Source organism: Trichosurus vulpecula, chromosome 3 (genome assembly GCF_011100635.1).
Source record: "Trichosurus vulpecula isolate mTriVul1 chromosome 3, mTriVul1.pri, whole genome shotgun sequence".
Classification (NCBI taxonomy): Eukaryota; Metazoa; Chordata; class Mammalia; order Diprotodontia; family Phalangeridae; genus Trichosurus; species Trichosurus vulpecula.
In genome coordinates this window covers 416,971,724-416,999,448 of record NC_050575.1, presented here as the reverse complement: position 1 = coordinate 416,999,448, position 27,725 = coordinate 416,971,724, and the positions used below count along the sequence as shown (strand labels likewise).

The 27,725-nt window shown below is 50.3% G+C and overlaps 1 protein-coding gene across 1 annotated transcript in view; it reads right to left on the bottom strand.

Annotated features, from left to right (window-relative positions):
• NBAS (NBAS subunit of NRZ tethering complex) overlaps positions 1-27,725 on the bottom strand; it is a 271,212-nt gene that overhangs the window by 125,961 nt on the left and 117,526 nt on the right. Inside the window, exons 32-35 of the mRNA XM_036750476.1 lie at positions 20,862-20,975; positions 15,013-15,126; positions 13,436-13,593; positions 11,225-11,329 (exon numbers count right to left, since the gene is read on the bottom strand). Coding sequence (XP_036606371.1) covers positions 11,225-11,329; positions 13,436-13,593; positions 15,013-15,126; positions 20,862-20,975 — 491 coding nt within the window. The remainder of the gene's footprint in view (positions 1-11,224; positions 11,330-13,435; positions 13,594-15,012; positions 15,127-20,861; positions 20,976-27,725) is intronic.

Sequence of the window (27,725 nt, the reverse complement as noted above, 5' to 3'; positions counted from 1 at the left end):
GAAGCCAGGAGACAAAGGGAGAAAGAGGAGAGACAACGGACATCTGGAATCTGTGCCCTTCACAGCTTCGCTGAGGCCTGTGCTAAGAGCCCTCCCGCCAATCTTGGAGCAGCAGCCCCAATTCACACCCCACGCTGAGAGGAGACCAAGCCGCCAATACTGACCTCTCAGATAAAAATAACAATTCTAGTCAATCAGGCCATTTGGGACAATTAGCACTTCTCTGGAGAAGGTTCTGCTCTGCCTCCTCATCACAGTGGGAAGGGGACCCAGGCCCCAGTGGCGGGTACCAGGCCAGCTCTGTACCTACTGCCCAAGACCTATGCTAAGGCCACTAAGGTCAGACCCCAGGGCACAGAGGGTGTGCAACCTACACCTGTGACGGGGCATCCCCAGCACGGAAATGCCAGACCCTGTGAGTACTGAAGTCAGCTCCAGGATGCTCCTCTCAGTCACACTCCCTGGTGACCAAAACAATTCAGCGCCCCATTTTCCAGCCTTCCTCCTCCTCTCCAGCCTCCCTGCTGCCCCGGCCTCGGCCCCTGGCCTCCCAGTCTCCCTGCTGCCCCGGCCTTGGCCCCTGGCCTCCCAGTCTCCCTGCTGCCCCAGCCTTGGCCCCTGGCCTCCCAACCTCTTTGCCCCCCAGGCCTCACCCCCACCTGCTCCTCCCCCCTGCCTAGGCCTCTGGGAGCTGCTTTCTCTGGCTTCTCCCCTGGCCTCCTCTGTCTCTTCTCCCCCTCCTCCCAGTCTGACCTCAATAATAAGGTTCCCTCAGGGGCTGTTCATCACTCTTGCTTCCTCTATCCACACTCTTTCCCTTTGGCAGCTTCTATCCCTGTCTGCTGCACCGGCTGCACCTCCTGTCTCCACCTCTCTTCAGACACCCCAGGCCCGTCCCAAGCCCAAGCCCAGCATCTTCATCCACCCAACCTGGCAAAACCAAGTTCAGCCTCTGCCTTCAAGCCTTCCCAGACTGGTTTCCTTCTTTCTCCCCCTGGCGCTGCCAGTGAAGTCGCCTGCCACATCCAAGACCTTGGATGATCTTCTCTCATCTCCAATAAGTCACCAAGTGCTGTCAATGCCATCGCCAAAAGATCTGACAGAATTGCCTCTGCCACCCCACAAGCCCAACCCAGCTCATGATCCCCGCCCCAACCTGGCCTGATGCTTTGCCCTCTCCCCACACCAATCAACCACTCATACCCCTGTGATAATGCCTTTTGTATTGGTCTACTCAGACCCCTCCTCTACTCAAAAATCATCAATGGACCCCTACTGCTGACTGAAAAAAGTTGAAACTCCTCTAGGTAGCCAAGCCAGATCCTCCACAAGTGGCACCCCACAGCCTTCACAGGTGGATTTCCAGCTACTCCAGCCTACAGCCAAACTGAATCAGTCTCTGCCCCAGAATCTGCCCTGAGCTTCTGTGACCAGAATGTGCTCTCTTCCCACATCTGCTTCTTGAAATCCTATCCATCCTCAAAGCCCAAAATCACTGCCTCCAGGAAGCCCTCCCTGATCTCTGGACAATGACCATCCCCCTCAGAGTCCCATCAAGCTGTGCCTCTCTGACTCTTCTATGATACCATAACTGGATAAAAAGCTCCCTGAGGGCAGAAAACCTCCACAGTGAAGGTGTCCCAGGGCCCAGCACACGGCTCTGCACCCAGGTTTGCCGGCTTATGACCAAGGATAGCAATGCTGCATTCTTAAGGGAAAACAAAACCAAACCTGAGTTGGCAGTAAGGAAAAGAAAAGCTAGACACAAGCATCTTAGAAGACAACGTCACAGGAACAAACGTCTTGACATGGTGATTCACAAAGACAACTTATACAAGAAGATGCTTCCCAAGGGACGCTGTCTCCTCCCAAAGCAATAAGGCCCAGGAGAGCAGGGACTCTCACCTAGGACCTGCACAGGTGAAGCTTCAATGGGCATCTGCTGGATGTGCTTGTGAAACCATTGACACTGTTCTCCTGGGGTGAGAACCTGGAAAGACTAAGCCTCAGAGGGCCGAACGCTTAACCCTGAATGTTACAGGGGACACCTGTAAATATCATGATAAAGGAATAAGGGATGGTTCTGTACCCACAGAATCAAATCTGCATTCAATGAGCTGCAGCAAACTATTCAGAACTTTGGCCAGATTGTGGCACAGATCCAAGGGCTTCCTCCAGCCCGGCTCCTGCGCCAAAAGACCCTACAACAGTAAAAACTTCCCCATCGCAGGCAGTGGGAGGACCCAGAGCTGAGCTTAGCAGACACTTGCTGCTGCTGCGTGGGAGGAATGCTCTTTTTTTTTTTAATCTGAAATTTCATTTTTCTTCAATTAACAAGCATTTATTTCTGCTCCCTTTCCCTAATTTAAAAACAAAATAAAACCCTGGTAATAAATGGGCTTCGTCAGGCAAAATTTAATTCTTCGTTGGCTGCCTCCACAAAGAAGGCCCCCCTCATTTGTACCTAAGACCATCACATCTCGGTCAGGGGGTGGGAGCAGGCTTCATCAGGAGTCCTGCAGAACTGTGGCTGCTCAGTGTCCCAGGTCCTGACCAAGTGGCTGGTCTCTACAAAGCTGCTGCGATGGACAAATAGATGTAGAAGAAAAGGACAAAATGCTGTAGGATCCAAAAAGGGAGAAAGCCCTGACGATTAAGGGAGATCAAGGAAGCTCCTCAGGGGCACTGGTAATTCTGCCACATGGCTTCCGAGCCCCTTCCCAATGCTGAGAGCCAATGATTGCTAGGATGCTTAAATTCAGGGAACATGGGAGGTCCCAAGATTCAGCTCCCCTTTCATGGGTAGGGAACCTGAGATTCAAAGAGAAGTTGGGGGGCTATGGTCAAGCCATGCTGTCCCCTTGAGGCTGAGCCTCTGAACAGGGCCCGGAGGAAGGTCCACAGTCAAGATGGGGATGCACACATCAGGAGGAAGAACCCAGTGAGGGATGATTTCCACTCATCCAACAAATCTTGACTGAGGGCTTACCATGAGTGGGACAAAAACATGAAGGGGGCACAGAGGCTGCCCTGAGGAGCTGAAAGCAAAGGAGAGGAGATGGTGACAGACAGCTACAAGAAGGGGCAACATGTGAAGCTTCATGAGGAGAGGTGGAAGTAAAGGCAGGAGACCCAGGGATATCACCTTCTTTCCACTCACCGAAAGAACAAGGCAATGACCTGAAGAGACCATCTTTAAAAATGAAAGGAAAATCATCCAAAGCCCACAGATTTCACTGGGTCGAAGAGTTGTAATTTGGGGCACAGAAAGATATGTTTCAAAAAATATTACTTTCAAGGGGATTCAGAGAACAGGTCTCGATAAAACCAGGCCATCTTTTTTATGATTATTTTTACTCCGCTGAAGAGGAGAAAGCCATTACTGGAACACCAAGCAATGAAGAGAAGACTATTAAAAACAAATTGGACTCGAGAAGACAGAGCCGCAGCAAAGAAGCATCAGAATCTACAGAACCACTGAAGGCCCTGGCCCTGAGATTGCACAGGCCTCCTCTCGCCCCACCACAGGAGGCGCCGAGCAGTGTGAGAATAAGGATCCATCCAAAGGATCGAGGGAGCAGCCTGCACAGGGTCTGGTCACTGCGCTAGGGTAGAAGAGAAAACACAAAAAGCCAGACAGGCCCTGCCTTCAAGGAGTTCCCAGTGTGACAGAGGCCAGAGAAAGGAAACAAGCACATACGAAGTGCCTACTGTGTGCCAGGCACTGGGCCAAGCACCTTATGAGGAGGATCTCATGTGAGCCTTGCAACAACTCTCAGAGGGGGCCACTGTTATCCCCCATTTTACAACCGAGGAGACTGAGGCAAACGGAGGTTAAGTAATTTGCCCAGGGCAACGCCACTAGTAAGCAACTCAGGACAGATTTGAACTCAGGTCTTCTTGACTCCAGGCCCTGAGCTCTACCCACTGCACCACCTAGCTTGGCTCTGATAGGAAAGCAAAAAGAGAGGCGGAGAGACAGGCAGACAGATGGACAGACAGGCAGACAGAGAGACAGGCAGAACAAGCAGAAAGACAGGCAGACAGATGGAGAGAGAGAGACAGAGACAGGCAGACAGATGGAGAGACAGAGAGATAGGCAGACAAATGGACAAACAGGCAGACAGATAGACACACGGACAGAGACAAGCCAGCACACCAGATTCAAAGCTGTGACTTCTGGTGTGTGCCCTACACTTCATCATGTCAGTGTGCACCCAAAACACACAGATCAAATGTTTTTAAGCAGCCCCCAGAGCATGAGAATTCCTCTGCTCCTGCACCAAACTCCAGGGGAGGTGAATATGGAAAAAAGCCAGGAATCTCCCTGAGAGGAGGCCCGCCACCCCCCTCACTTCCCCACCCCTATTTCTGAACTCTATGATGATCCTGAAGCCTTGGTATGAGTACATAACCATTAACTAGCAGTTCCATTACATTATCACCACCCCCCACCCCAGTCCTGATAAATAAATCTGAAGCCACTTAAAATACAGTCACATTTCACCAGGCAGTAAAACTGTGGTGTTTCTTTTTTTTTTCTTTTTTTTTAATGAGGACCTTGTGTAGGCCCATTTGGGGCCCTAATTAGAGCTTCCAGGGCATGGATGGGGGCGGGGGAGGGAGGGTGCACAGTAAGTGGCGTGACAAATGGGAGCAGAACAAGATGCCATCTCCTGTGCATGGAAGACCCTGCATTAAAGGAGGATAACCAACATTAATAAGAAAACAGAAATCTGTAATTTCATGGTCATCCTCAAATCGAGCATTCAGTTCTGGTTACAAACAAACAGCTCCTCCATCTGCAGGCAGGAAGGCTGCAGGATGCACAGGGGCAAATGTGAGTGCCGCCCCCACTGCTGCAGGGTAATCCTCCAACAGACAAACACCACCACCGTTTTTATGGCTGAAGTAATGGAAGTCTTGAGCATCGAGCGGATTCCACACAGAGTCAGCTGGCCCTGATGAGCCTGGCTGGAAGGTGGTTATTCATTGGCTCAGCTGTTCATGGGCATCTTCCAGGGCCCAGATGAAGCTGGATCCAGTGATGCTGGTGATGAGGCAATGAAGGATTCTGCAGGAGTCCAAGGCATGACCCCCTACCAGACAGGGGGGCCCACGAGCCACTGGGAACCAGAGGGGCTGCCGGGAACAAGGGGAGCCACCAGGGGGCAGACAGCAAGGCACTACAGCCACACATGATGCTGGGGAGCTCAGCTAGATGGCCCATACTCAGGAGGCACAATGGAGTGGGGGTCTCCAAGGTCAGGGTAGAGTAAATGCTACCCTCCTCAACAAAGGCATTTGACAGGGCGGGGGAAGGCAAGGAAGGCCAAAGTCTAGTCAGGTCGGGTTCCTCCAGGATCTTACATATCATGAGGTGCTTCCACCATCCTTTATTTTACAGATAAGAGAAACCCAGGGAGGAGAAGGGAGTAACTGAGTGAATGAATGAAGAAATGAAGGATTATGTCTTAAACTCTTCCTAAGGGCCACACCCTCAGGGGGCTCCCAGTCTGGTGGTTTCAGCTCCAACTCAGAGGGAAGGGCCTAGGAACCTTAGGGGGAGGCAGCAAAGGTCTCCTCTTACATGACACTCCCAATGATAATCACAGCGGTTTCTGAGAAGGGCCACCAGACACAGGCCAAGATCACCAGGGGCCAGAACCTTCCTGGCTGGGCCTCGGTGGCTTCGATGGCAGCCCCTGCAGTACCGTCAGTCCCCAGGCAGCATGTGCACAGGGGCTGTTTCCCAGCATGATGGCTGACAGCCCTTCCTAAGGCCCTGGTGCTCAGAGTCTGAGAGGGGTTGGTGGTCAAGCGGGCAGCAGTGGTCTGACCTGCCTGGCCCATGTTGCCTCTTGTTTGTGGCTCACAGGGCCGAAGTACAGGGTGCTAGCATGGTTTGCCTGCCCTGTGCAGTGGTTTGATGGCTGGCCTCTTTTCCACAGGAGCTGCTCCCCGGTGGTTCTGCCACACCCAGGGCTCCCAGATGGTGATGAGGAAAAGTGGGCTCTCTCTCCACAATGACTGCTCCCCTCAATAATGGCTGCAGGGGAGTGATGCTTGTCAATGTCTCACACTTGATCACAGGTAGAGCTATGATTTGAACTCGAGTCCTTAGATGACAAATTTGGAGCTCACCCCCTAGCACAATGTAAAGTGGACTTCCTCTTATGCACTCCTGCCATGAGGGGCTGCTGAGAAGCAGAGCTGTCTAGTCTGAAGCTCCTCCAGCACTGCCATCAAGACTAAGGGCACAGACTCTGCCTCCTGTCTTCACCGGGCTTGGTTCTTCTTCTGACTCCCCCATGGACGCTCTGGGGATCGAGGACTTAGGTATATCTCACACTGTGCTCCTGCTGGCTCCCCACCTACCACCCTCCTCTTCTACAACGGCCTCCGAATGTGCCTGTGTCTGACTCTTCCTGCCCCTGGCTGTCCAAGGGTCTCGTCTTGGTCAGCAGAGCCAGAATCTGTCTCCTGAAGCAGGTTTCTCGGTGATGGTGATTTTACCACAAACAAACAAACAACTAAGAAGACAGCGCTAACAATGACTCACATGCCCACTTTCTCATCTCTAGTGACCTTTGTGGAAATGGTCTATGTACACACAAAGGGCAGCCCTGATGAAAACACAAGGGGAGGAAGAACTTCGTAGATCATTTTCAAAATCCAGTCAGATTCTCAAAGACATAAGATATCGATAACGTAACATGCTCCTATGCCTTTTATCTTTGAGTTTTTATAAAACATTTAGCAAAAAAGAACAAAATGTTCCTGATAGGCAGCCTGGTCAAGTGGAAAGTGTTGGATGCACAGCTATGCCAGGCCTGGGTTCTAAAGCTTCCTGGAGCATTTGTTAGTCCTAGGGCCCTGAGGAGGTCACTTACACTCTGTGAGCCTTGGTTTTCTCATCTATAAAAAGGAAATAATCACATCTTTGGTATATAATCTACAGATTTCTGAGGGTCAAGCAATTAGCATAGGTAAAGTCCTTTGGGAGCTTTAAAAAATGCTACAGAAATGTCAATGATTACTACAAAGCTCTTAGTAAACAAGGTGTCTCCCACACACACATTAAAATGACACCAGATCTTAGGACAATGGGCCACCTCCCTGGCCATTCCCACGGCACGCTCCCTGGACTTCCACCACCCTCCTCAGCTCGTCCATGACAATCAGACTCTGCCACTGGGCCCCGAGCTCAGAAGGTGAGTTTGAGCCAGTGTAACAGCAATGTTGCTAGCGGCTGTTATGGGGGTGAATGACCAACAACAAGAGCACACAGGAAGGCTGCTAGCACAGGTTCTTTGACCTGCTTTTCTAAGGAAGGCAACTTTAAGGGGTTATCAATCTCACTTTAATTAAACATACATATATCATTCACTTAGCTCAGGGGGGAAAGCCAGCATCCTGAACTTGAGAGAGAATACAAACAGAAATTACAAGTATACATTATATAAAGAGAGCAAATACACACAGGTATCGACACACAGGCCTCTACTTGTCTGACCAAAAAATTACATAGTTACCAGAGAGAGAGGCACCAACATCTGAGTTTTCAGTGGCTACCCAGAATCTTGTCTGGTCAAATCATTCGACGCTCTTCCAGTGAGTGAGAGCCCCAAGCAAAACGATAACCTCTGAGTTTACATACCCTGTTCAAGGTCAAAGGGCATCACAACCATGTGACTCAAACCTATGTGAACTAGGCTTTCCTTTGAGGTAAGCAGGTCTTCAAAGATTCCTGATTTAATCAAAGAAACAAAGGCCAGACTCATCAAAGGCACTTGATTACCCAAATGCTCCAAAAGAAAAAACAGTTAAAAAAAAAAAAAAAAGTCCCACCCTAATTACCAATACAGCCAGGCTACCTGGACCTGTCCCCTTAATGTCTCACCAGCCCCACCCCACCCCCAATGACTAGCTCCTCCCAAAAATGTAAACACTTTTTTTTTTTACAAAACATGTAAACACTTTGAGGGCAGGAATTTAAAAAATATAAACACCTTGAGGGCAGAGACTTTTAAAAATGTAAACACCCTGAGGGTAGGGACCTTTAAAATGCAAATACCCTGAGGGCAAGGACTTTAAAAATGTAAACACCCTGAGGGCAAGGATTTTTTAAATGTAAACACCCTAACTTTACTTTTAAAATATAAACACCCTGAGGGCATCGACCTTTAAAATACAAACGCCCTGAGGACAGGGGCAATCTAGCCTTTTTCAAGGTGGAATCCTGCACAGTTCCTGGCACACAACAAGTGCTTAATAAATGCTTCTCTCATTCACTCACTCACTGATTCACTTTAATGCTGCATAATGTCATGCACAGTGGGATCTGAGTGGAGTCAGAAATCAAAGCCCCTGGGGGTCTGGTGGGAGCCCAGAGATCTCATAGTGTAATACAAGGAAAATTAGGAACCCCTGAGAAACCCCTAGCTACTGACAAGCACCCCCAGAAAGAACGGACTCAGATATCTTTGGCATTTAGCAAACCCCCTGGGACTCCATGACTCCACCAAGGAATCTCAATAGATAGGACCATCCCACTGAAGAAAGGAATTGACTGGTTTTGTTGAACTTTTCTCTCTTCTCTCCTTCATACTAGGAGGAGAAGGGGGGAAGGAATGCAGGGGGAAATACAAATGACATAAAAATTTTATATTTAAAAAAAAAACCGGAAGATGGTATAGAAGAGGGCATCGCCCCCACCTCCCAGCTGCTCCACAAACAGGGCCCTCCATCTCTAAGCTCTGGGCCCCTCTCTCTGGCAGTTCCCCCATACCCAGAATGTTCACTCGCCTCATTTCAACCTTCTGAGCTCCCTGGCTTCCTCTAAGCCCCAACTAAAATACCACCTTCCACTGGAAGCATGCCCCAACCCCTCCTAATTCCTGTGCCTTCCCCTTCTTGATTATTCCCTATTCGTCCAGTTTATTTGTACAGTTATTTGCATGTTCTCTTCCATTAGGCCAGAGGTTCCCAAACTTATTTGGCCTACCACCCCCTTTTCAAAAAAAAAAAAAGATTACTCAGCGCCTCCCTGGAAATCTACATTCTTTAACCCTTTAATTTTTTTAATTTGCATCTTTTCAAAATAATATAAAATTTCTTTTTTAAAAAATTATGACTCTTAAATTTAACAATTTATTGTAAGTCTGTGAGGCTTTTCCTGCATTGAAATTTTGATGACACAATATTGCACCATATAGTACTGTATTGTAAACAAGTCATTACACACACATAAGCACATATTCCTGCCGATGCATGCTGGACTTCCCAGCAACGTGTGACAAGCTCACCTTCCCACACTTGCTTGTTAAGGCCTGTCAATGGACTTGACCACTGATGGGTTATAATTTGCATTATGCGGATTTATTTGGAAAATAATGCAATGACTGCGACTTTAACTCTGTTACACAACAGATGAAACATGTTCCAATGGTTTTTCAAAATGTTATTTTCTCTTCTTTCCTTATGTTTCCACCACCCCCTTGTTTATATTCAACACCCCCCAACTGCACCTGAGGCCTGAGGCTACTATCACTCCCAGGGTTCATTCAATTGCCCATGCTCCACCCCCCACCTCGGGGCAGGGGTTAGGGAGGGGGCGGTGCCGGGGGATGGCACCACCCACTTTAGGAACCTATGCATTAGATTATGAGCTCCTTGAGGCCAGGGACTATCTTTTGCCTTTCTTTGTACTTCTAGTTCTTAGCCTGGCACCTTTCAATTCCAATTCCGAATGCCCGTAGGTGTACCATTATAGGAATGTTTCACACATTCCTCTCCACATATCACCTATCCCACCCCACCCCCATACTGGCCCAGGCACTGCCTTCATCTCAAGACATTCCATCTCTTGTTCCCAGGCCTTTGCTCAGGCTGGTCTCCATGCTAAAGGGGGAATATGCTCCCTCCTCACCAAAGCCTCACAGAATCTCAAAATACCTTCAAGGCCCAACCCAACCAATAACCTCCTATGTGATCCTGCAGATACCCCCCAAAAAGTATTATTTTTAACTTTGTATATATTCCACACTTACTTCTATGTATAAATGGTTCTTCCCTCCAGTAAAATGTAAACCCCTTGAGGGCAAGGCCATTTGGCTGGGGACTTTGTAGCCCCATGTCTAGCCTAGTGCCTGCCATGTAGGAACCATTTAATAAATGCTTATAAATGAAAAAGTTATGAATCTCAACAATTATTAATGATGCAGTCAAAATTAGCCCATGCTACAAGACATAAGATATTAGATGAGTTCCCTGGGAGCTCTAGATGTTCCCCTGAATAGTTATGAGAGAACTTAGCAATATACACACTTACATCAAGGCAGAAAAAGGCAAGAGGGCCCTCATCCCCTCCTTTTCACAGAAAAGAAAATGGAAGCCCAGAGCATGTCCCTTACACACATTCCAGAAGCTTGCCATTTAAAGACATTTTACAAGAAATCTCACTATAATGTGGTCAATTAGCCCCTGAATATCTCTCCAGGTACACAATGTCTGGCTGGAGCAGGATGTAGCTAGCTAAGATGTCTCCTGCATCACATAAGCATTTCCATTCATCCCTAGGATTCAGAAGCCACCAGTCTATGGCATCGCCTGCCCAATGCCATCAGGGCCTCCCAAAGAACATTATGTGGGTGCCAACCTCCCTCCTCACTGGGTCTCCCTCACCAGTCCAGGGTTGTCTCCATGTGATTAGCAAACAAGAATCCCATGCATTGGAGACCCAACCAGCCAAGGGAGGCCTGGAGTGAGATTTCCATTTGCAAAAGTCTACTACATGACTCATGCTACAGTCTGTACCCGAGGAAGAGTTTGCCTACCCATAAAAACAGGGGATACAGGAGCATCTGCCTCCCAGAGCAGTTGTGAACTCTGAATGAGATGGTATTTGTAAGCACTCCACACAGTGCTTGACACATAGTATGATAGGTGGAACAATGAACAGGGCAGGAAAACTCAACTTCACAAGTTTAAATCCAGCCTCATACACATACTAGCCCTGGGGAAAATCACTTAACCCTGTTTGCCTCAGTTTTCTCATCTGTAAAATGAGCTGGAGAAGGAAATGGCAAAGCACTCCAGTATCTCTGCCAAATGGGGTCACAAAGAATTGAACAGACTGAAACACTGAACAACAACAGGTGCTTAATAAAAAGCTTATTCCCTCCCTTCCCCTTCCCCTTTTAGCCCTGGCTTCACAGCTTACCTCCAGAGGCCCCTTGTTAAGACACTGTGCTGGTAAGATGGAAACATTGGGATTTTCTCCTCCTTCTGATGGATACATCTGGAAATTCACTCTCTGATAAAGAATCTGAAAGGAGACCAGAGGATGGTCTGCGTTGGCTCTGGAAGTTTCAACTCTCCTCCCAATTTGGATTGTAATAAGCAGAATGAATCTCAACTTTGGGTGAAAACAGCTGCTCTCTCCTTAAAGTGGTCCTCAATTTCCTCCCGTGTTTCCTTCAAGCCCTTACCCACGTTTTCTAGGAATATGGAGGTCTCTTTATGGAGTAACTGAAAATCCTGACCTGGATATGGCTTATGAAAGGCACTGTGGAACTGAAGCAAGAGGCCTTTGGCACTCCATGACACTGACTGGGATTTTGTTTCGTCAGGTCAAGTTTTTCAATTTCCCAACTTTTTTTTCCACACAACATGTAAAAGGTGTGAGGGACCAAGTATTTCTCTTTGTATGGTCAGCAGTCAGGACAATCCATGTCCCCCAGGAGGTGCTGAATAAAATCTGAGCAACTGGCAGACTTTTCTTGATCTCTCCCATCATTCTTGATGTCTAACAGTTCAGATCACCAAAAGTCTGTGCACACACTCCTCCCCACTCCCCAGATTTCTTATTCCCATTTTTTAACAAGTGACACTTGTTTCTTAACTAGCTCATCTACAAATTGAAATGATGCCTCTTCTCCTGGACACTCTTCTAGCTAAGATTTTCAGACACACCTACCCTAGCCTCTCCTGGTTCTCCTCCTCCCTCTATGACCGCTCCTTCTCAGTCTCTTTTGTTGAATCCTCCTCCAGATCATGCCCTCTAACCAGGGGTGTCCCTCAGGGGTCTGTCCTGAGCTCTCTTCTCCCTCTAGACTACTTCACTGGGTGATCTCATCAGCTCTCATGGATTTAATTCCCATCTCAATGCATATGATTCTCAAATCGACCTATTCTGGCCCAAATCCTCAGCTGACTTCCAGTCTCAAATCTCTAAGTGCCTATTGGATGTCTCAAACTGGATATCCAGTAGACATCTGGAACTCAAAATGTCCCAAACTGAACTCACCCTCCTCTCTTCCTGCTTTCCCTGTAACTGTCAAGGGCAACACCTCCTCCCAGACCCTCACACTCCCAACTAAGGAATCATCCTGGACGCCTCACTCTCTCACACATAACCCCACCCCACTCCACCCCAATCCAATATGGTGCTAAGGCCTGTCAATTTCATCTCTGCCATATCTCTGGTCAATTCCACCTCCACAGCATCTCTGGTTGGTTCCACCTCTGCAGCACCTCTGGTGGGTTCCACCTCCGCTGCATCTCTGGTCACTTCCACCTCTGCTGCATCTCTAGTCCATTTCACCTCTGCAGAATCTACCATTGGTTTCCCCACTGCAACATCTGCCCTTCTCTCCTCATGCAAGTCCTCATTGCAACAGCTGCTGGGGAGTCTGCCTGCCTCAAGTCTCTCCCCAGCCTAGTCCATGCTCATTCAATCACCAAAGTGACTTTCCTAAAGCACAGGTCCGATCATGTCACCCCCTGCTCAATAAACTCCAGTGGCTCCTGATTGCCTCCAGGATCAAATACAAAATGCTCTGTTTGGCCTTCAAAGACCTTCAAACCCATCACTGTGCTCCCTTTCCAGGTTTCTTATGCCTCACTCCCCCACATGTATTCTTCAGTCCAGTGACCCTGATCTCCTCGCTGTTGTACCAACAAGAGCCTCCTTCTCCTGGCTCTGGGTGTTTCCTCTGGCTTCTCTGGTTCCATGGCTAGAACGCTCTCCTTCCTCATCTCCACTAAGTGGCTTCCTCGCCTTAAGTCCCACCAAGAATCCCACCTTCTACAGAAGCCTTTCCCAATCCCCCCTTAATTCTATCACCTTCTTTCCTGATTATTTCCAATTTATCCCGCATCTAGCTTGTTTGTACATATTTGCTTGTTGTCTGTAAACTCCTTGAGGACAGGTACTGTCTTTTTACCTCTTTTTGTATCCCTAGTGCTTAGCACAGTGCCCGATACATAGTGAGTGCTGAAAACATGTTTACTGATTGACAGGAGATGAACATACGTATTAGGTACCTAACAGATGTTCATTTCTAATGACTATCCCAAACATAAGTATCTAACAAATGTCTGATAAAATGAATTTATGACACATTTAGGCCTTTCCCTGTCTGAGACTTACTTCTGTCTGGAGAGAACTGCTTGCTGCCAGAAGACACTCGATGGAACTGGGAGGACAATGTGTCAGGGCAAAAGCCATGAGCTCCTGGCGAGCAGCCAAGTCCTGGAAGCTTTCACACTGTCCCAGCTGGCTACAGACATCCCAGCTTGGAGAGTAGCCTGCAAGAGGAAAGCACAAGAAAGGAGGATTCTGGGAGTTCTCATCAGAGGCAAGGAGCAACATTCTCACTGGCCACACCATCCCAGGGCAAGCCTGAGCAACCTTAAGGAGGCAGAAAGGCCCATCTGACCGGGACGCCACAGCACCCAAGCAGCTTGAGGCTGCTCCAAGGAGCGGTGGAACTGGACAGAACAGCAGTCCCTGAAAAGCCCCGCTGGGCCCCAGGGCCAGAAGGGACGGCATCATCATTACTGTTGTTATAATTATCGCCGTGATCATCGTCACTACCGCTATGATCATTACTGTGGTTATTGTCAGAATCGCTCTTGTTATTAGCGTTAGCATTAATATCATCACCATTACTAGTATTATTAACTAGTAAGGCGCTGAGGCCGCGCCTCTTCTGATACCAGGTCCAGGGTCAGCCTACATTCCCCTGCTCGGTCTCCATCTAAAGGCCCAATCACTAAAAGACAGAGTTGGGGAAATCTAAAGACTAACAGGACAGCTTGGACACCAAGGACTGAAGTTTCTGCCACAATCCTTTTTCCCCTAACTATGTAAATAAACCACTCAAATAAGAAGGACAATTATATGGAGCTGAAGATAAAGCATCATGGTCCAAAACCAACAGCTCTTTTCCCCAGAAAGCAAGAACTATCTGTGATTCAGTGGTGGCTAATTAAAAGATGCCTTCCAATGGGATGCCTCTCAAACAGGAGGCGGGATGTGGCACAAGAGGCCTTGTCAGCGACCGAGGCAGACACAACAACGGCGTAATTCTGTGAGGGGGTGCCTAGTCACCAAGCCAGGGGGAGGCCTCCCTCCTGGACTCCAAGCTACAAGGTAGTTGCCATCAAGTTTCCCCAGGGCAGAAGCCATGGCCCCAGACTCTCTCCCAGCCTCCACAGACACCAGATTCTCAGGTTCAATTTGGAATGTCTGACATTTGGGAAGTATATACTCTGAACTGCCGAGTATGAATGTTCTATTTCTGACAGAAAGATCAACAAAAAGGAAATGCAAGTTTAGCAGGTGTTTACAGGAAGGGGAACTCAATCATGCAAATTTTACAACAAATCCATACAATGAGGACAAATGATTTAATACAAAATGACTCATGAAATCAAGAATATGGTTTTAACACGACATGGAAGAAAACCAATCCAAGCCTACCTAGTGAAAACTGCCCCAGTGACCAGCATGACACCAGAGACCAGCCTGTCTGACCCATCGGCACAGGCCAGTGAGGGGCGTCAAAGGAGGATGTCTCCTTAGCTCCAAACATGGTATGGGACTGACCTATGGGGCTGACCAAGTACTGTGGCTACGTGGTTTGAGGCCAGACCTTTCCCGCTCAGTCGTTCACAATGGGTCAGGGCCCAGGGCCAAGCCATCACAGGGCTTGTCTGCGTTACCTGTTGCCATCAGCTCCTGACAGTGCATGCTGGCAGCTTTGTAGTCCTGGAAATGAAGAGCTTGTTGGACCAAAAGCACCAAGACCTGTCCCTTCCTTTCTTCATGGTCCTCACCTGGAAACAGAAGGCAGTACTTGCTGTGATTAGTGCAAATCAATTAAAAATCAATAAAATTAGCGCAAGTCAATTCTCAGTAACATGGTTTTCAGAATAATGGGATGCACCAAAACAAAGGGAGATCAATTGTGTGTCTGAGCAGGGGCAGAAGGAAGGGAGCCTATCCATCAGCCCCAGATGCAAACCCTTGGCAGGGGCCCAAAGGATCCCACTCGTGCCCCAAGGCCAGACTGTGAGTACCAGAGAAGCAGGGTCTAGTGTCCATCAAGTTCAGAGAAGGCCAAGAGGGTTTAAGTTAAGGCGTTGCAGAAGTCAGGGGCTGAAGACATTTGTAGGATGGATAAACAAGCTAATGGAATGAACAGGCCCTGGGGGGTTGGTGATCTCTTCCCTGGAGACCCAGCCCACTGAGAGTCGTGAGAGAGGAGCTTGGCGGAGGAGGCAAAGTGACTCCAGAAAGAGATTTTAAACAACTATAAAATATATTTCATGTGATGACTCTTCTAAGTATCATCACGAGAACACTGCAAAATATAATATAATGCAATTATCAAATTAAATTTTTAAATGGTTTCTTTCAAGAGGCTAATTACAGAAAAAATAGGCCCAGCAATACACAATGGATGATATGTCTTTTATAATAAATATGTTCTTGCAAATTAACATTCATTAATCGCGGACAGCACAAATAAAGGCCCTCTGTATTTGGTAAGTCTTCATTTTTTTCTCCCCATTGTGGATTAATAAAACCATTTCTATAGTGATATGTTCAACGACGTAAAAAGCAAAGTCAGTATTACCGCCTCATATGTAAAGGGGAATGCAATTAACGTGTCTTTACCAGCTTTTACCAAGTTAAAAAAAATACATATTGTTCTTAAGTCACAATTTCTGCCTCATGAGACCATTTAACTCTTGCACTTATCCCAATGTGCAGAGCATTTCACAGAAACCCCAGCTCTCCAACATCGTGGTCCTGCACAGAAAGTCCCCAGAGAGCCAGGGGGCTAGTCTCCCCCAGGGCTCCCCAGTGCCCAGTCTTTGCCCATGGACGGCCTTCCCTACCCCATCCCCTCATCCTGAGACTTCCCAGACCAGACCTCCCATTCGAATGTCAAACCCTTGAGGGCAAGTACTGAGGACAGCAGCTTCTTTGTTTTTCTGGCCCCTGCCCTTGGTCCCACACTGCTGCTAAGTACAGGTTAGATACTAGAAATAATGAATAAAAATTCATGACTTCATTCATGTTCATATTCAAAGCTTTCTTTAATCAAACTGGATGAGAATCAGAGAAGGAATTACAGCTCCCCTTGTTCCTGCCCAGAACCTCCATCGGAGCAAGTACCAGACCCACCCTGCTAAGGCCCCTCTCCCTGGCTGGACAGTAAGCTCCCTGAGGAGAGACACTTTCTTTTTGCTTCTATTTGTATTCTTAGCCCTTCACACAGTGCCCAGCACTTAGGAGGCTATTAATAAAGGCTTTATCTAATCTAATTTAGAGCAGAAGTTCTTGGCCTTGGTCTAGGAACTTGTCTTATTTAAGTATTCATTATGTATGTGTAGTTCAATATAGTTGGTTTCCTCGGTAATTCTGGGCGCTTCATTATGTGCATTTAAAGCATTTTTCTGAGAAGGGATCCCAATGGCTTCAGCAGCTGACTGCCACAGGAGTGCAAGACCTGGGAGTCTGGGTGCTCATTCTACCAACAAGCAAGTGGAAGCCTCATGAACTTAAGGGACTCAGCCAAAGTCACAGCTTGGCAGTAATGGGACCAAGATTCTGTGACCAGTGTTCTGTTCCAGGACTCATTATTAAGTACTGTGTATCAGGCAATGTACAGGATGGAAGGGAGGAAGGGAGGAAAGAAGGAAGGAAGAAAGGAAGGAAGAAAGGGAGGGAGGAAGGGAGGGAGGGAAGGAGGGCGGGAGGGAGGAAGGACCCTGCCCTCAAGGAGCTTATAATCTAACAGGACAAGAACATATACAAAAGGAGGCTGGAAAGGGGAGCTGCAGGGGAGGTGTGAGCACAGGAGCATGATTCCTGGGCACCCTCCTTAAGCAAAGGTTCCATAGGAGAAGCCCCGGAGGCAGGGAATTCTGGCTAGAAGTGAACTTCCAGGTTCCTGGGGGCAGTGCAGCCAGATGGGCAGTGAGGCATCGCACCAGGAATGCCCCAGCTGCCTCCTATGACTTCCTAAGCAGATACTGATATTGTCTACACTGTTATCTGTTATGGCCAAATTCCGCTGGCTATCTCATAGGCTAGAAGTCCCATCAGTAAGCATTTACCAAGCACCCACTGTGTCTGAAGTAAGGACTACAAATATTCTTGAGAGATTAACCTGCGGTGTCTCTTTGGGCCCATCATCTAATCTACCTGCCCCCCCACCCCAAATCCTCACGGGAGACCATTGAGGGTGGGCTCAATCATTTGTTGGTTCTGATCAATCTGAAAATCCCATGGAACTCATATAATCCAGCATCAGGTTCCACTTTCATACACAAGCCACTTTGGTGAGCCCAAACAATGGCCCTCACCCACCTCGCCTCCAGACTGACCAGTACTCTGCACACAAGGGGCCAACATGACAGTCCTAAAGCTCAGCTCAGAACCCATCATATCCCTGCTCAATATGCCCCCAGATGCAATCCTAAAGGTCTCTCTCTCTCTCTCTCTCTCTCTCTCTCTCTCTCTCTCACACACACACACACACACACACACACACACACACACACACACCCCAAGCTAAATGATCCTCATAGGTGCTTGAATGCAGTGTCCTCTTAAAAGAGAACAACCCCAGCACATCCACCCTAAAGGGCCTTGAGAGGACATCTACACCAGCCCTTGGCTTCCAAGGAGGTCAGTGCTTAAAACATCCCAGACACATGTTTGTCTACCCTTTTCTAAAAAACCTCCCCAAAAAAGTGATACCAAATTGTCCAGTCCTACACTTATTTTTATTACTAGATAAATATACACTCATTTTTTTGGTCACAATAAGTCTTATGGAGCAAACGGAGGCAGCCTTTCTCAATTCTAACTGCGCATAATACCACCCTGGGGAGAAAACCTACTTCCAATGTAATTGCTTCAGAAAGGTCTGCCCAGGCTTTCACAGTCTACACGGGAGGACAGGCCTTCACTGCCAAGGCTCTGGTCTCTTAGAAGAAGATGGAGCGTGGGTAGGATTGTTTCTATTTAATTTTCACTTGATTTCAAAATTCAAAATAAAAAACATATAAAAGTCGAATTCACCTGACCTTCCCGAGAAGGCGAGATTGTACAGAGATTATTACATGAGCAACATTGTGGAAAAAACAGAGTAGCTTTCAGAGGGTTGGGGTTTTTGTAAGTCCTGCTAGAAGAAAATGCTTGCTTTCACCAAGATGAGGAACTGAAGAGACTAGCTCAGATAAGTCATTAAAGATGATACCTGACAACCTCTAACTTCTTCCCACTGGTTGTACGTGGGGATGACCTGTCTCTCTGAGAGGCTACAAGTGTGTGAACAAGTAAACACAAAGAGATTTTTATTAGTTTGCTTGCCGGAGCCCCAGAGCAGAGGCAACAGTGAAGGCCAGACATCCAAGGGGAGCATGGAGAGCCTCCACTCACCCCTGAGGCCACACGTGGCCAGCTGTGTGCCTCCACTCACCCCCAAAGCTAGGAAAGATGCCCTGGCCCTTGGGTCCATGAAGGAGATAGCAGGAGGCCCAAAGGAAAAGGGAGGCCTGAGGGAGGGGAGGCCCTGGGGGAGGGGAATCAGGAAGGGGAGGGAGGTCCATGGGAGGGGGGGCAGGAAGAGAAGCCCCAGGAGGGGAGGCCTGGGGGAGGGGAGGCCCTGGGGGAAGGGAATCGAGAAGGGGGAGGGAGGGAAAGAGAGGGAGGTCCACGGGAGGAGGGCAGGAAGAGAAGCCCAGGAGGGGAGGCTGCAGGAAGGGGGAGGCCAGGGAGGGGAAGCCCAAGGCCTGGCGGAGTGGGAGGGGAGGCCCAGGGAAGGTCTCAGCTGGGCCAGGTGGGACACAACCCTCCAAGGTGGCCAGTTCTGGGTCTCTGTCTTGCCACTGCCCTGGTCCCACAAGCATCTCGGGGTGCTCACACCCCACCACACAGAGACAAAATGTCAAGCAAGCTCAGCCGATGAGCCCCCAAAATAGCAAACTCTGAGAAGGAAAGCAGAGTCCTGGGGCAGCGCTAGGTGGCCTAGGAAGCTCAGCAAGGGCAAGGAGCAGCACCACTAGCTTTCTCACACTGAGGGTCCGGGGCTCTCCTCACACTGCCCAAAGTGCTGATCGGCCATGATGCCAAACACCCCCTGAAATGTCCTCCCACCTCCCCAGCACTTTCCCCAGGAGGTCCCTGGTAGACATGTAGCAGTGTTCGGCTTGGATCATGAGGGAAGAGTCAGGAAAGACAAAGGGAGAGACGCCAGACTTCCTGTCCCTGGCACCAAAAACACTCATGGTCAGAGCCATTCCTCACAGCAAGTCACCAGAGGCCCTCCCCGCTTGACGCTATCTTGCCCACGAGTCCTGAAGGACCCCCCAGCCCATGTGTCCACTCAAGGCCCCCTGTTCCCTCCCTCCCAGAGCCTCCGCAGGAGGGCCCCAAGGCCATCATCTCGTCACTCCCCCAGCCCCAGCTGGATACCACCCTGCTGGGTCCAGGGACCTTCCTCCTCCTCCCACTTTGCAGCTGTTCTCTGTGTGGTCTTCTCCCATTAGATGGAGAGCTTCCCAATGGCAGGGATTGTCTACTTCCCACTGATGCCCCCAGAGATTAGGGCAGCTTCAGCAATGTGGACTGACCGACTGACCGACTGACCAGCAGCAGCTGCCAGTCACCCAAGGTGTCTGACCAGAGGCTCAAAGATGACCTCAGAGGTCCTCCAGCCCAACCCCTGGAAGTTCAGGGACCTGCCTAAGGTGATATAAGGCAAGGGAGGAAGGGAAGAAAGGGCAGACTCCCTCTGATGCCCTTTTCCAGGAGTGGTAGTCTCCCTGTGGGAAGGGCTTCCCACACACAGCAACCAAGATCACACTGCCACCTCTGAGGGACGGCCCCCAAGGCTGGAACAAAGAAGGACCCTAAAGTCAGTGTTTGGAGAATGTACGTGCACATGTGTGTACGTATGTGTGTCTGTGTGTGACCCAGGAGTGTGCTATGCACACGCGAGTGCATCTGCTATGAATGAGTGTGTCTATGCGCGTCTGTATTATGCATGCATGTGTTGGGTGGGGGGCGGGGAGGGGGGCGGTCAGCGGAGGTCAGAGCTAGAAGGGACCACAAAGAACCCCCAGCCCATCATTTTCTGGGGAGTGACCTGGGGCCCAGAGAAAGGGCATGCCATGGGTAGGAGAGGCAAGACTGGAACCCAGGACTGCTGCCTCCTGGCCTCATGCCCTGGACAGAACCCAGCACTGCCCCCAAACCTCCAGGACACGTTCACAATGGGTCAACAGTATTTTCTAGGATTATGCCAATACAAATGCTTGTCTCTCCTTCGGAAAAACACTCTGAGGCTTGTTCCCAGAATCCTTAGTTGGCGGCCTGACTGCCGCTGCGGAACCTGCGTTAGCCAGGGGTGCCAGGTCTGCTGTAGGAGGGCCCTCTGGCGAAGGACGGGTCTGTCAGGATGCCTCTCCCCACTCCCCAGACCTTTCCTGCTCCCAGGCAGACACCTGAAGTCCCCCGAGAACCCTGCACTGGGTTCAATGTCAAGACTTACCTGCTACCTGGAGCAGGTTGGCCAGTCCCAGGAGTTTGGCGGATTGCTTGTAGCAGGTCGGGGCCTGGGCAATGCACTCCTTGATGAGGCTGAGGCGATCCGGGCACAGACGCACTGTGAGAGAAGGCAGAAGGAGAGGTTGTAGCTATTATAAAGGGGGCGCAAGGAGCAGGACAGGGCAGAGGGGGCGGGGAGGGGGCTGCCACGCCCGAGGGCCCAGCACAGTCTGCGCCTGGAAACACCGATCAGGGCAAGTACTGTTACTGCTGCTCCCTTGACGGTGAGGCAGGGGCAGAGCCAAGCACCACAGAAGAACAAAGACCGCCTCCGACAATGACCAGCTCTCCAGGCCTCCGTTTCCCCACATGTATAAGGGCGCTGAGCTCAGTGGCCTGCTCTGGAGAGCCAGGAAGGGTTTCTGAGGTCACATCCTGTGGGTGCCCCCAGGACACAGGGCTGTCAGCTCACAGCTGTCCAAGATAAGGCAATTAAAGCTGATCAGTCCCTGGTGGACTCCAGGAAGAATGGGGCAAATACTAATTCTCTGAATGGAGAATTTCCTCGCATCCCCGAGACCCCACCTCGATTCTGCACAGGAATTGCCGCTCATCCTTCCACGGCCCCTTCTGCAGAGGCTCTCCCAGCATGCGCCCCCTGACTCAGCCCTCTCCAACACCCTCAAGCAAAGCTTCTGGGGCTCCTAGCAGCGCATGAGGGTGTCCAGCCTGGCGCCTCCTCCAGAGTCCAGAACAAAGCCTTGAACCCCTCCCAGACACCCAAGCCTCAGAGCTGGAGGGCAGCCAGAGCCTCGGCGGCCTTGCCCGGAGCCCAGGAAGTGGCGCGTTCCCAACCCAGAATCAAGCGGCAGTTGCTGGCAGAGTCATCATAATAACAGCTAGTATTTTTTGTAGAGCCAACGATGCGCTGCTTTACAAACATTCCCTCATCTGATCTTCAACAGAGCCCTGGGAGGTGGATGCTAGTATGATCTTCATTTTACAATTGAAGAAACTGAGGCAGGAAGCAGTGAAGGGACATGCCCAGAGTCTCACGGCTGGTGTCTGAGGCTGGATTTGAACTCGGGTCTTCCTGACTCCAGGCCCAGACTCTGTCTGTGTTTCAACAATCCAGCTAGCAGCTGCTGTGGGGGTGTAAGATCCACCAACAGCCAGCACCCAGAAAGCTGCCAGCATGCTGCGAAAGCACAGGTTCTTTTGATCTGCTTAACTGAGGAAAGCTACGTTAAGGGGTTGACAAGCTTACTTTAATTCAGCACACAAATATCATTCACTTAGTTCAAGGGGAAAAGCCAGCACCCTGAACTTCAGAGCAAATTACAAAGTACAAACATCGACAGACAGACCCAATACAGATTCATAGCTACCAACATCCAGGTTCAGCCCGGGAGCTCAGAACAAGGGCTGGCCCAGAGTCACATGTGCCACCACAGCTGTGGGTAAGAGCGCCAAAGAAGAGACAGCCAACCCCTGGTTTAATATCTTTTTCAGGGTCAAGGGTGAGTCACACATGCGACTCACCCACGTGACCTAGAATCGTCACAAAGAGGCGACTTAAACCCACATGGTCTAAAAGCCTCTGCTCTCCCTGACATGTAAACTAGGCCCTCCCTGGAGATAGCCCTACCTTAGGCCCCACCTTAGTTGCCAATCCACACCCACTAAGGTTTTACACCTAATAGGGGTTTGGGCCTGGGGCTTAGCACCAAGTAAGGCTCGATGAAATACACTGAATTACTCAAAGGGAACAAAAGCTAAACTATTCAAGGGTGCTTGGTTGAACTAAGTGCTAAGGAGCCCATTTTGCTTACCAACACAGTCTGCTGCACCACCCAGCCGCCTCCTACGTCCCAAGACGCTGCAGTCCTCATCGGGCCGGCTCTGGCCAGGAGCTTCTCGGTCACTCCCGCATCTGCCCAGTGGGCCCAAGCAGACGTGCTCTCTGTGCATTATGGGGCCTTAAGAAATGCTAGCTGAGATGCAAGCTACTGATCCAAGCCAGTCAGGACAAGGAAGACAAGGCTCATCATGGCAAAGTGAGCAGGAGGAATGGTGAGGACCACACACAGAGGCCGCAAGGGGAAAGAAAAGGAAAGGGGAAAATGGTGGCCTCCCAGGAAGTCCTCAAAGACATTCCCACCACAGGCACACCCACCTGCCCACATGTCACCTGTTACAAATACTTCCCTTCCACTGAAGCCAAGTTCAATTTCCACCCTGCCTTCAGGGGGGTCTCTCTGATGCCCCCCCAGTAGACCACGGGCACAGTCCTTCCCAACAGACATTCTTAGCACACTTGGTGCCTCTTGTAACTTATTGTTTTGTATAAAAGTGATGCTGTGTGTGTGTGTGTGTGTGTGTGTGTGTGTGTGTCTTACCCCCCTGCCAGGCTGACACAACTACTCTTGTCTAACACACATATCTAAACTAGCACACACAACCCTCTGAATGCAGAAAGAGCTTCATCAGTACCTTCTGAACAACCAACTCTTCTGCATAAGATTCTTCTCATTCCTTAGATCAGTCAATGTTAACTCATTTCGTCTCCATTAAGGAGGGAGCATTTACATCATCAAGGAAAGAGACAAGAAATCTGTGGCCTGCTAACTGAGGAGCTCGCAACGCCAAGGCCGGCAGTCCTCGGTGAAGCCGCCAGCCCTGTGACGGCGTGAGCAGCATGAGGAGCCTTACGGCAGCGCTGCCTCCATCAGCAGGTATGATTACAGGAGCCTCGGGATGGATGACGGGAGCCCCCAGTGCCGGCGCATCCTCACGGCTGCGGCCCCTTCAGCTCGCTGGAGAAGTGCTTGGTGTCACCACAGAACAGCTGGTGCGATTCGCAGACAATCACACTCCACAGCTGGTCTACAAACACTTATCACCACTCAAAATGTTACTAATGGACCACCTAAAAAGATCAGGGCTTCGCTGAAAATTTCAAACTTCATTAGCATTTGGGGGCTGCAGAGCATTTGGGTTGGCAGATCAATCTGTCTGAGTTAAATCTAGCTAATTTTTTAAAAAATTAAAGAGGAAAGAACCAGAGTAAAAGAGTGTATGGGTTTGGGCAAAACCAGTGCGGATGTGGGGCTTCTTTACGAAGCCACTCCCACGTGGAGAATGTCCTGGGATACTCAGACGGGGAATCTGAGTTTTGGGAGGAAGCAGCCACCCAGGGCCTTCCTGGTGCCATTGGGCAAACAGGACACGATGGTGACTGAATGAGCACGGAGGTGGCAACGGAGACTCGGGGGCTTCCAAATAAAAGAACCGCTCCCCTCAACTCAGCCTCCAAGCGGGAGCCTCCTCTGCGGGGAAGCAGAAGCCTCACACCCTGCTCTGACCAGCTTCTGACAGCCCAGAAAAGCCTCCTCTCTAAACACTGAGCTTTACCCCCAGCCATAGTTTCTACTCTGCAGCTGACGACCCTGAGGCTCAGAGGTGAGTCCTAATCTGCCCAGAGTCAGTGAGAATTAGGTCTGGACTGGGGTTCAAACAAGAAAAGAAACATGCATTTATTAAGTGCCTACCATATGCTAAGCTAAGCATTTTATAACAATTTTGTTATAATTTTGTAAAGATCAGATCAGATTAACAGTTGGAGGTTCCGTTATTATGCCCATTTTCCAGGGGAAGAAACTGAGGTTAAGAGGGCTAGAGGGTCTTGCCCAAGGTCACAGAGCTAGTAAATGTCTGCAGCACAATCTGAACTCACATCTTCTTGACCCAGCACCCAGCCAAAACCTCCATGAGATCAGGCCCCATTGTAGACAGAATCACAAAGACAGATGCAGAGGGGAGAGGCAGCTTATGAGAGACCTGGGCACCAAGGAAGACCTGAGTTCAAATCTGGCCTCGGACATTCCCTAGCTGGGTGACCCCTGCCTGCCTCAGTATCCCATCTGTAAAATGGAACTAATGGTGCTGCCCTCCCAGGGTCCTTGTGAGGGTCAAATGGGGCAATATTTGTAGCACGAACCTTCAAACGCAGCAGCGCTGGGACTATGACAAAAGCCACCCGTGTACTCTTAAAGAATGTGGCAGGGGGCCACCGTGGCCAGGGGCCATCGAGGTCAGGGGCAGAGGCCAGGAACCCTTTCCCAGCTGGGTAACGACTGCCCCGGGCAGGAAGGATCAGACCCCATCCCACCTAGCGGAGAGGCAGCCAGCTAAGACCAGTGAGGGGGAGCCACGACTGAGGCGGGTCTCTGCTCCAAACGCGCAGCAATGGGCAGAAGTGGGAAGGGGACTGAGGAGCCCCACCATGAAGGTGAGCCTTCCCAGGACCGGGCATGGCCATGCACACGGAAGACCATGGAGAGAAGGGACCCCTGGCTCTAAGCTGACGGTGTCAGAACTCCTCCAGGGGCCAGGGCAGACACACCCAGAGAGGTCCCAGGCAGTCACTGTCAGATGTTAACGTGTAGCCCCCTGGTTCTCAGAGTGACAGAATCCTAGGCGGTGGAGGAAGCCTGGGCCAGAGCACATACAAGCAGGGCCAGCCCTCTCCTGGTACAGAAAACAATTCCCCAAAGGTGAATTTTCCAGATAACTGAAGCTCAGCTTTCTAAGATCTCTTTCTTCTTTAAATGTGCTTTGATCCCCCTAGTACCTCAAGAGCAACATGTGGAGGCACAGGTCTGCCCGACAGAAGCATAGTCTTGGACTCTTCCCCTCCCTGACCCCACTCAGTTGCAGAGGGGACCCTCCCTAACGTCCCACAGCCAGGCTGGTTCAGGATGGGATGCCCACTGCATCCCTCCCATGTCTGCCAAGTGACTTCCCTCACCTCCTTCCCTCCTCTCCTGAGTCTGGACTCCTCCATGCCCAAGCAGCCTTCTCACCTTGGAAGCGACCTCCAGCCCCGGACCCCCTTCCCCAATGGGTGAGCTCCTCCCAGGACCCCCAGGCCAGTCACGCTCACTCCATCACTCCTCTTACAGCTTGGCTCCCAATTGTTCCCTCTTGACTTCTCCAGGAAAACCCCATGAGGGTAACTGCTCCCTCCCCCTTCCCTGTTCTAGGCTGTCTTCCCCCATCACAGCGTAAGCTCCTAGCGGGCAGGGGCTCTCTTTGGTTTGGCTTGTACTTGTATGGGCATAGCGCAGTGCTGGGCACTAAGGAGTGATCCAGAGCTCTGGCCACATCATTTCACTGATGAAATCCTTCGAATAAAATAATGGTGTCCAACTCCCTGGCCCAGCGTTCCCGACTGTCCCAATGGGACACCCTGACAATGCAACTCTCTCTCACAAAGCTTTCATTGGCATTTCTGATGCTCAACCCCAGCCAGATGACTCCTAAATCCTTACAATCACCCCACATCCCACCCCACAATCTCAGCCAGCCCCCAAGGCAGTCCTACCTTGAATTCCCTGAGGCTGTGAATCCTACCCATCCATCAAAGGCTGGCCCAAATGCTGCCATCTCTATGAAACTCCCCAGGCTCACTGCTTTTCCCAGCACAAGCCTTCCAAATGGCCTCCTGGCTCATGGGTGGCCCCCCACAGCAGCCACGATGACCATCTGGAAGCCTTGCTCTGGGCACATCAGCCCCTTCTCAGTAATGCACTGGCCCGTCACCCCAAGGAGCAGTAGGGCATCCTCTGTCTGGCACCAATGGCGCTTAAAAAGTCATCTGTCTTTAGGAGAGCTGGGGGCTCAGGTGACATGGCCTCTCCATCGGAGTCTGCAGTGTGAAGCAGCAGCCACCAAAGAGGCAGGACTTCCAGGGAGAAAAAGCACAACCATCTGGCTGGATCCTGCCCTCACTGCAGGCGTTCCAGAGTATCACATTCAGTTCTGAGAAGTCCATTCTGGAAAGAACATTGGTGAGCTGGAGGTTTCCTAAAGGAGGGCACTCAGGACCGTAAAGGGCCCTGGGTCCACATCATGTAAGGATCAGGAGAAGGAACTGGGCCAGTTTGGCCTGGACAAGAGAAGACCTTGGGAAGACAAGAAACCTGTGCGAAGTAGAAGGTTCTGTTGGGTCCCACCAGGCAGAATGACTGGCAACGCGTGCAATTCACAGAGGACTATTGTGGCTGGATGTTAACAACATCCTCCCAACGAGTGCTGTCCCAGAGCAGAGCAGGCTGCTGCCAGGGACAGCGGGAGCTCCCTCATTGGAGGTCTTCAGGCAAAGGCTGCCCAGTCAGGTGGCTTGGAGAAAAGTCACCCTGCTGGGAATTAACAGCTGGGCCACGTCTGGTTGAAGAGGCCACGTCACAGTGAAATCCTATGAAAAAGATCCTTCTTCTTCCCTTCTTCCACATTCTGAGACAGAAAACGGGCAGCAGGAGAATCCAGAACTGAGCAGATGTTACATCGTTCAGGCTCACAACTTGAGAAGCTGTGCTCAGGGCCCCTCGCCTCTGGACAGTTTTCATCCTTGGTCTCCATCCACCGTCCAGCCAGGAGCCGATCAGGAGTGAGGGCCTGCCTTCCCACCCCCTTTTCTTTCAGGTGGTCTTCACTGAGCTTCGTCCCCAGGCAGGGGCCTCAAACACACTCTGGATCTGACTCAGGCTTAGTGCTAACACTCCTTAGAAGTCCAGCAGGTCAAGCTGCTCATTTTACAAGCTGGACGGGCCCCAAGGAGTCAGTGACAAAGCCAGGATGCTGGGCCATGCTGTGGGTCTGTCAGAGGATGGGAGACCCTCCCATGGCTGAGATCAAGTCACAAGGCCCAGGACTCCCACTGGCCATGAGGAGGTTGGATGAACTTCCATGGGGTAAATGAGCATTTGATTTCTTAAAAGCCTGACTGCCCCAAACACGTTTGACAGACTAGGCTAACGGTACAAGTAGGGCCAGGGCCTGGGGTGGGGCCTGGACTGCTGATTTC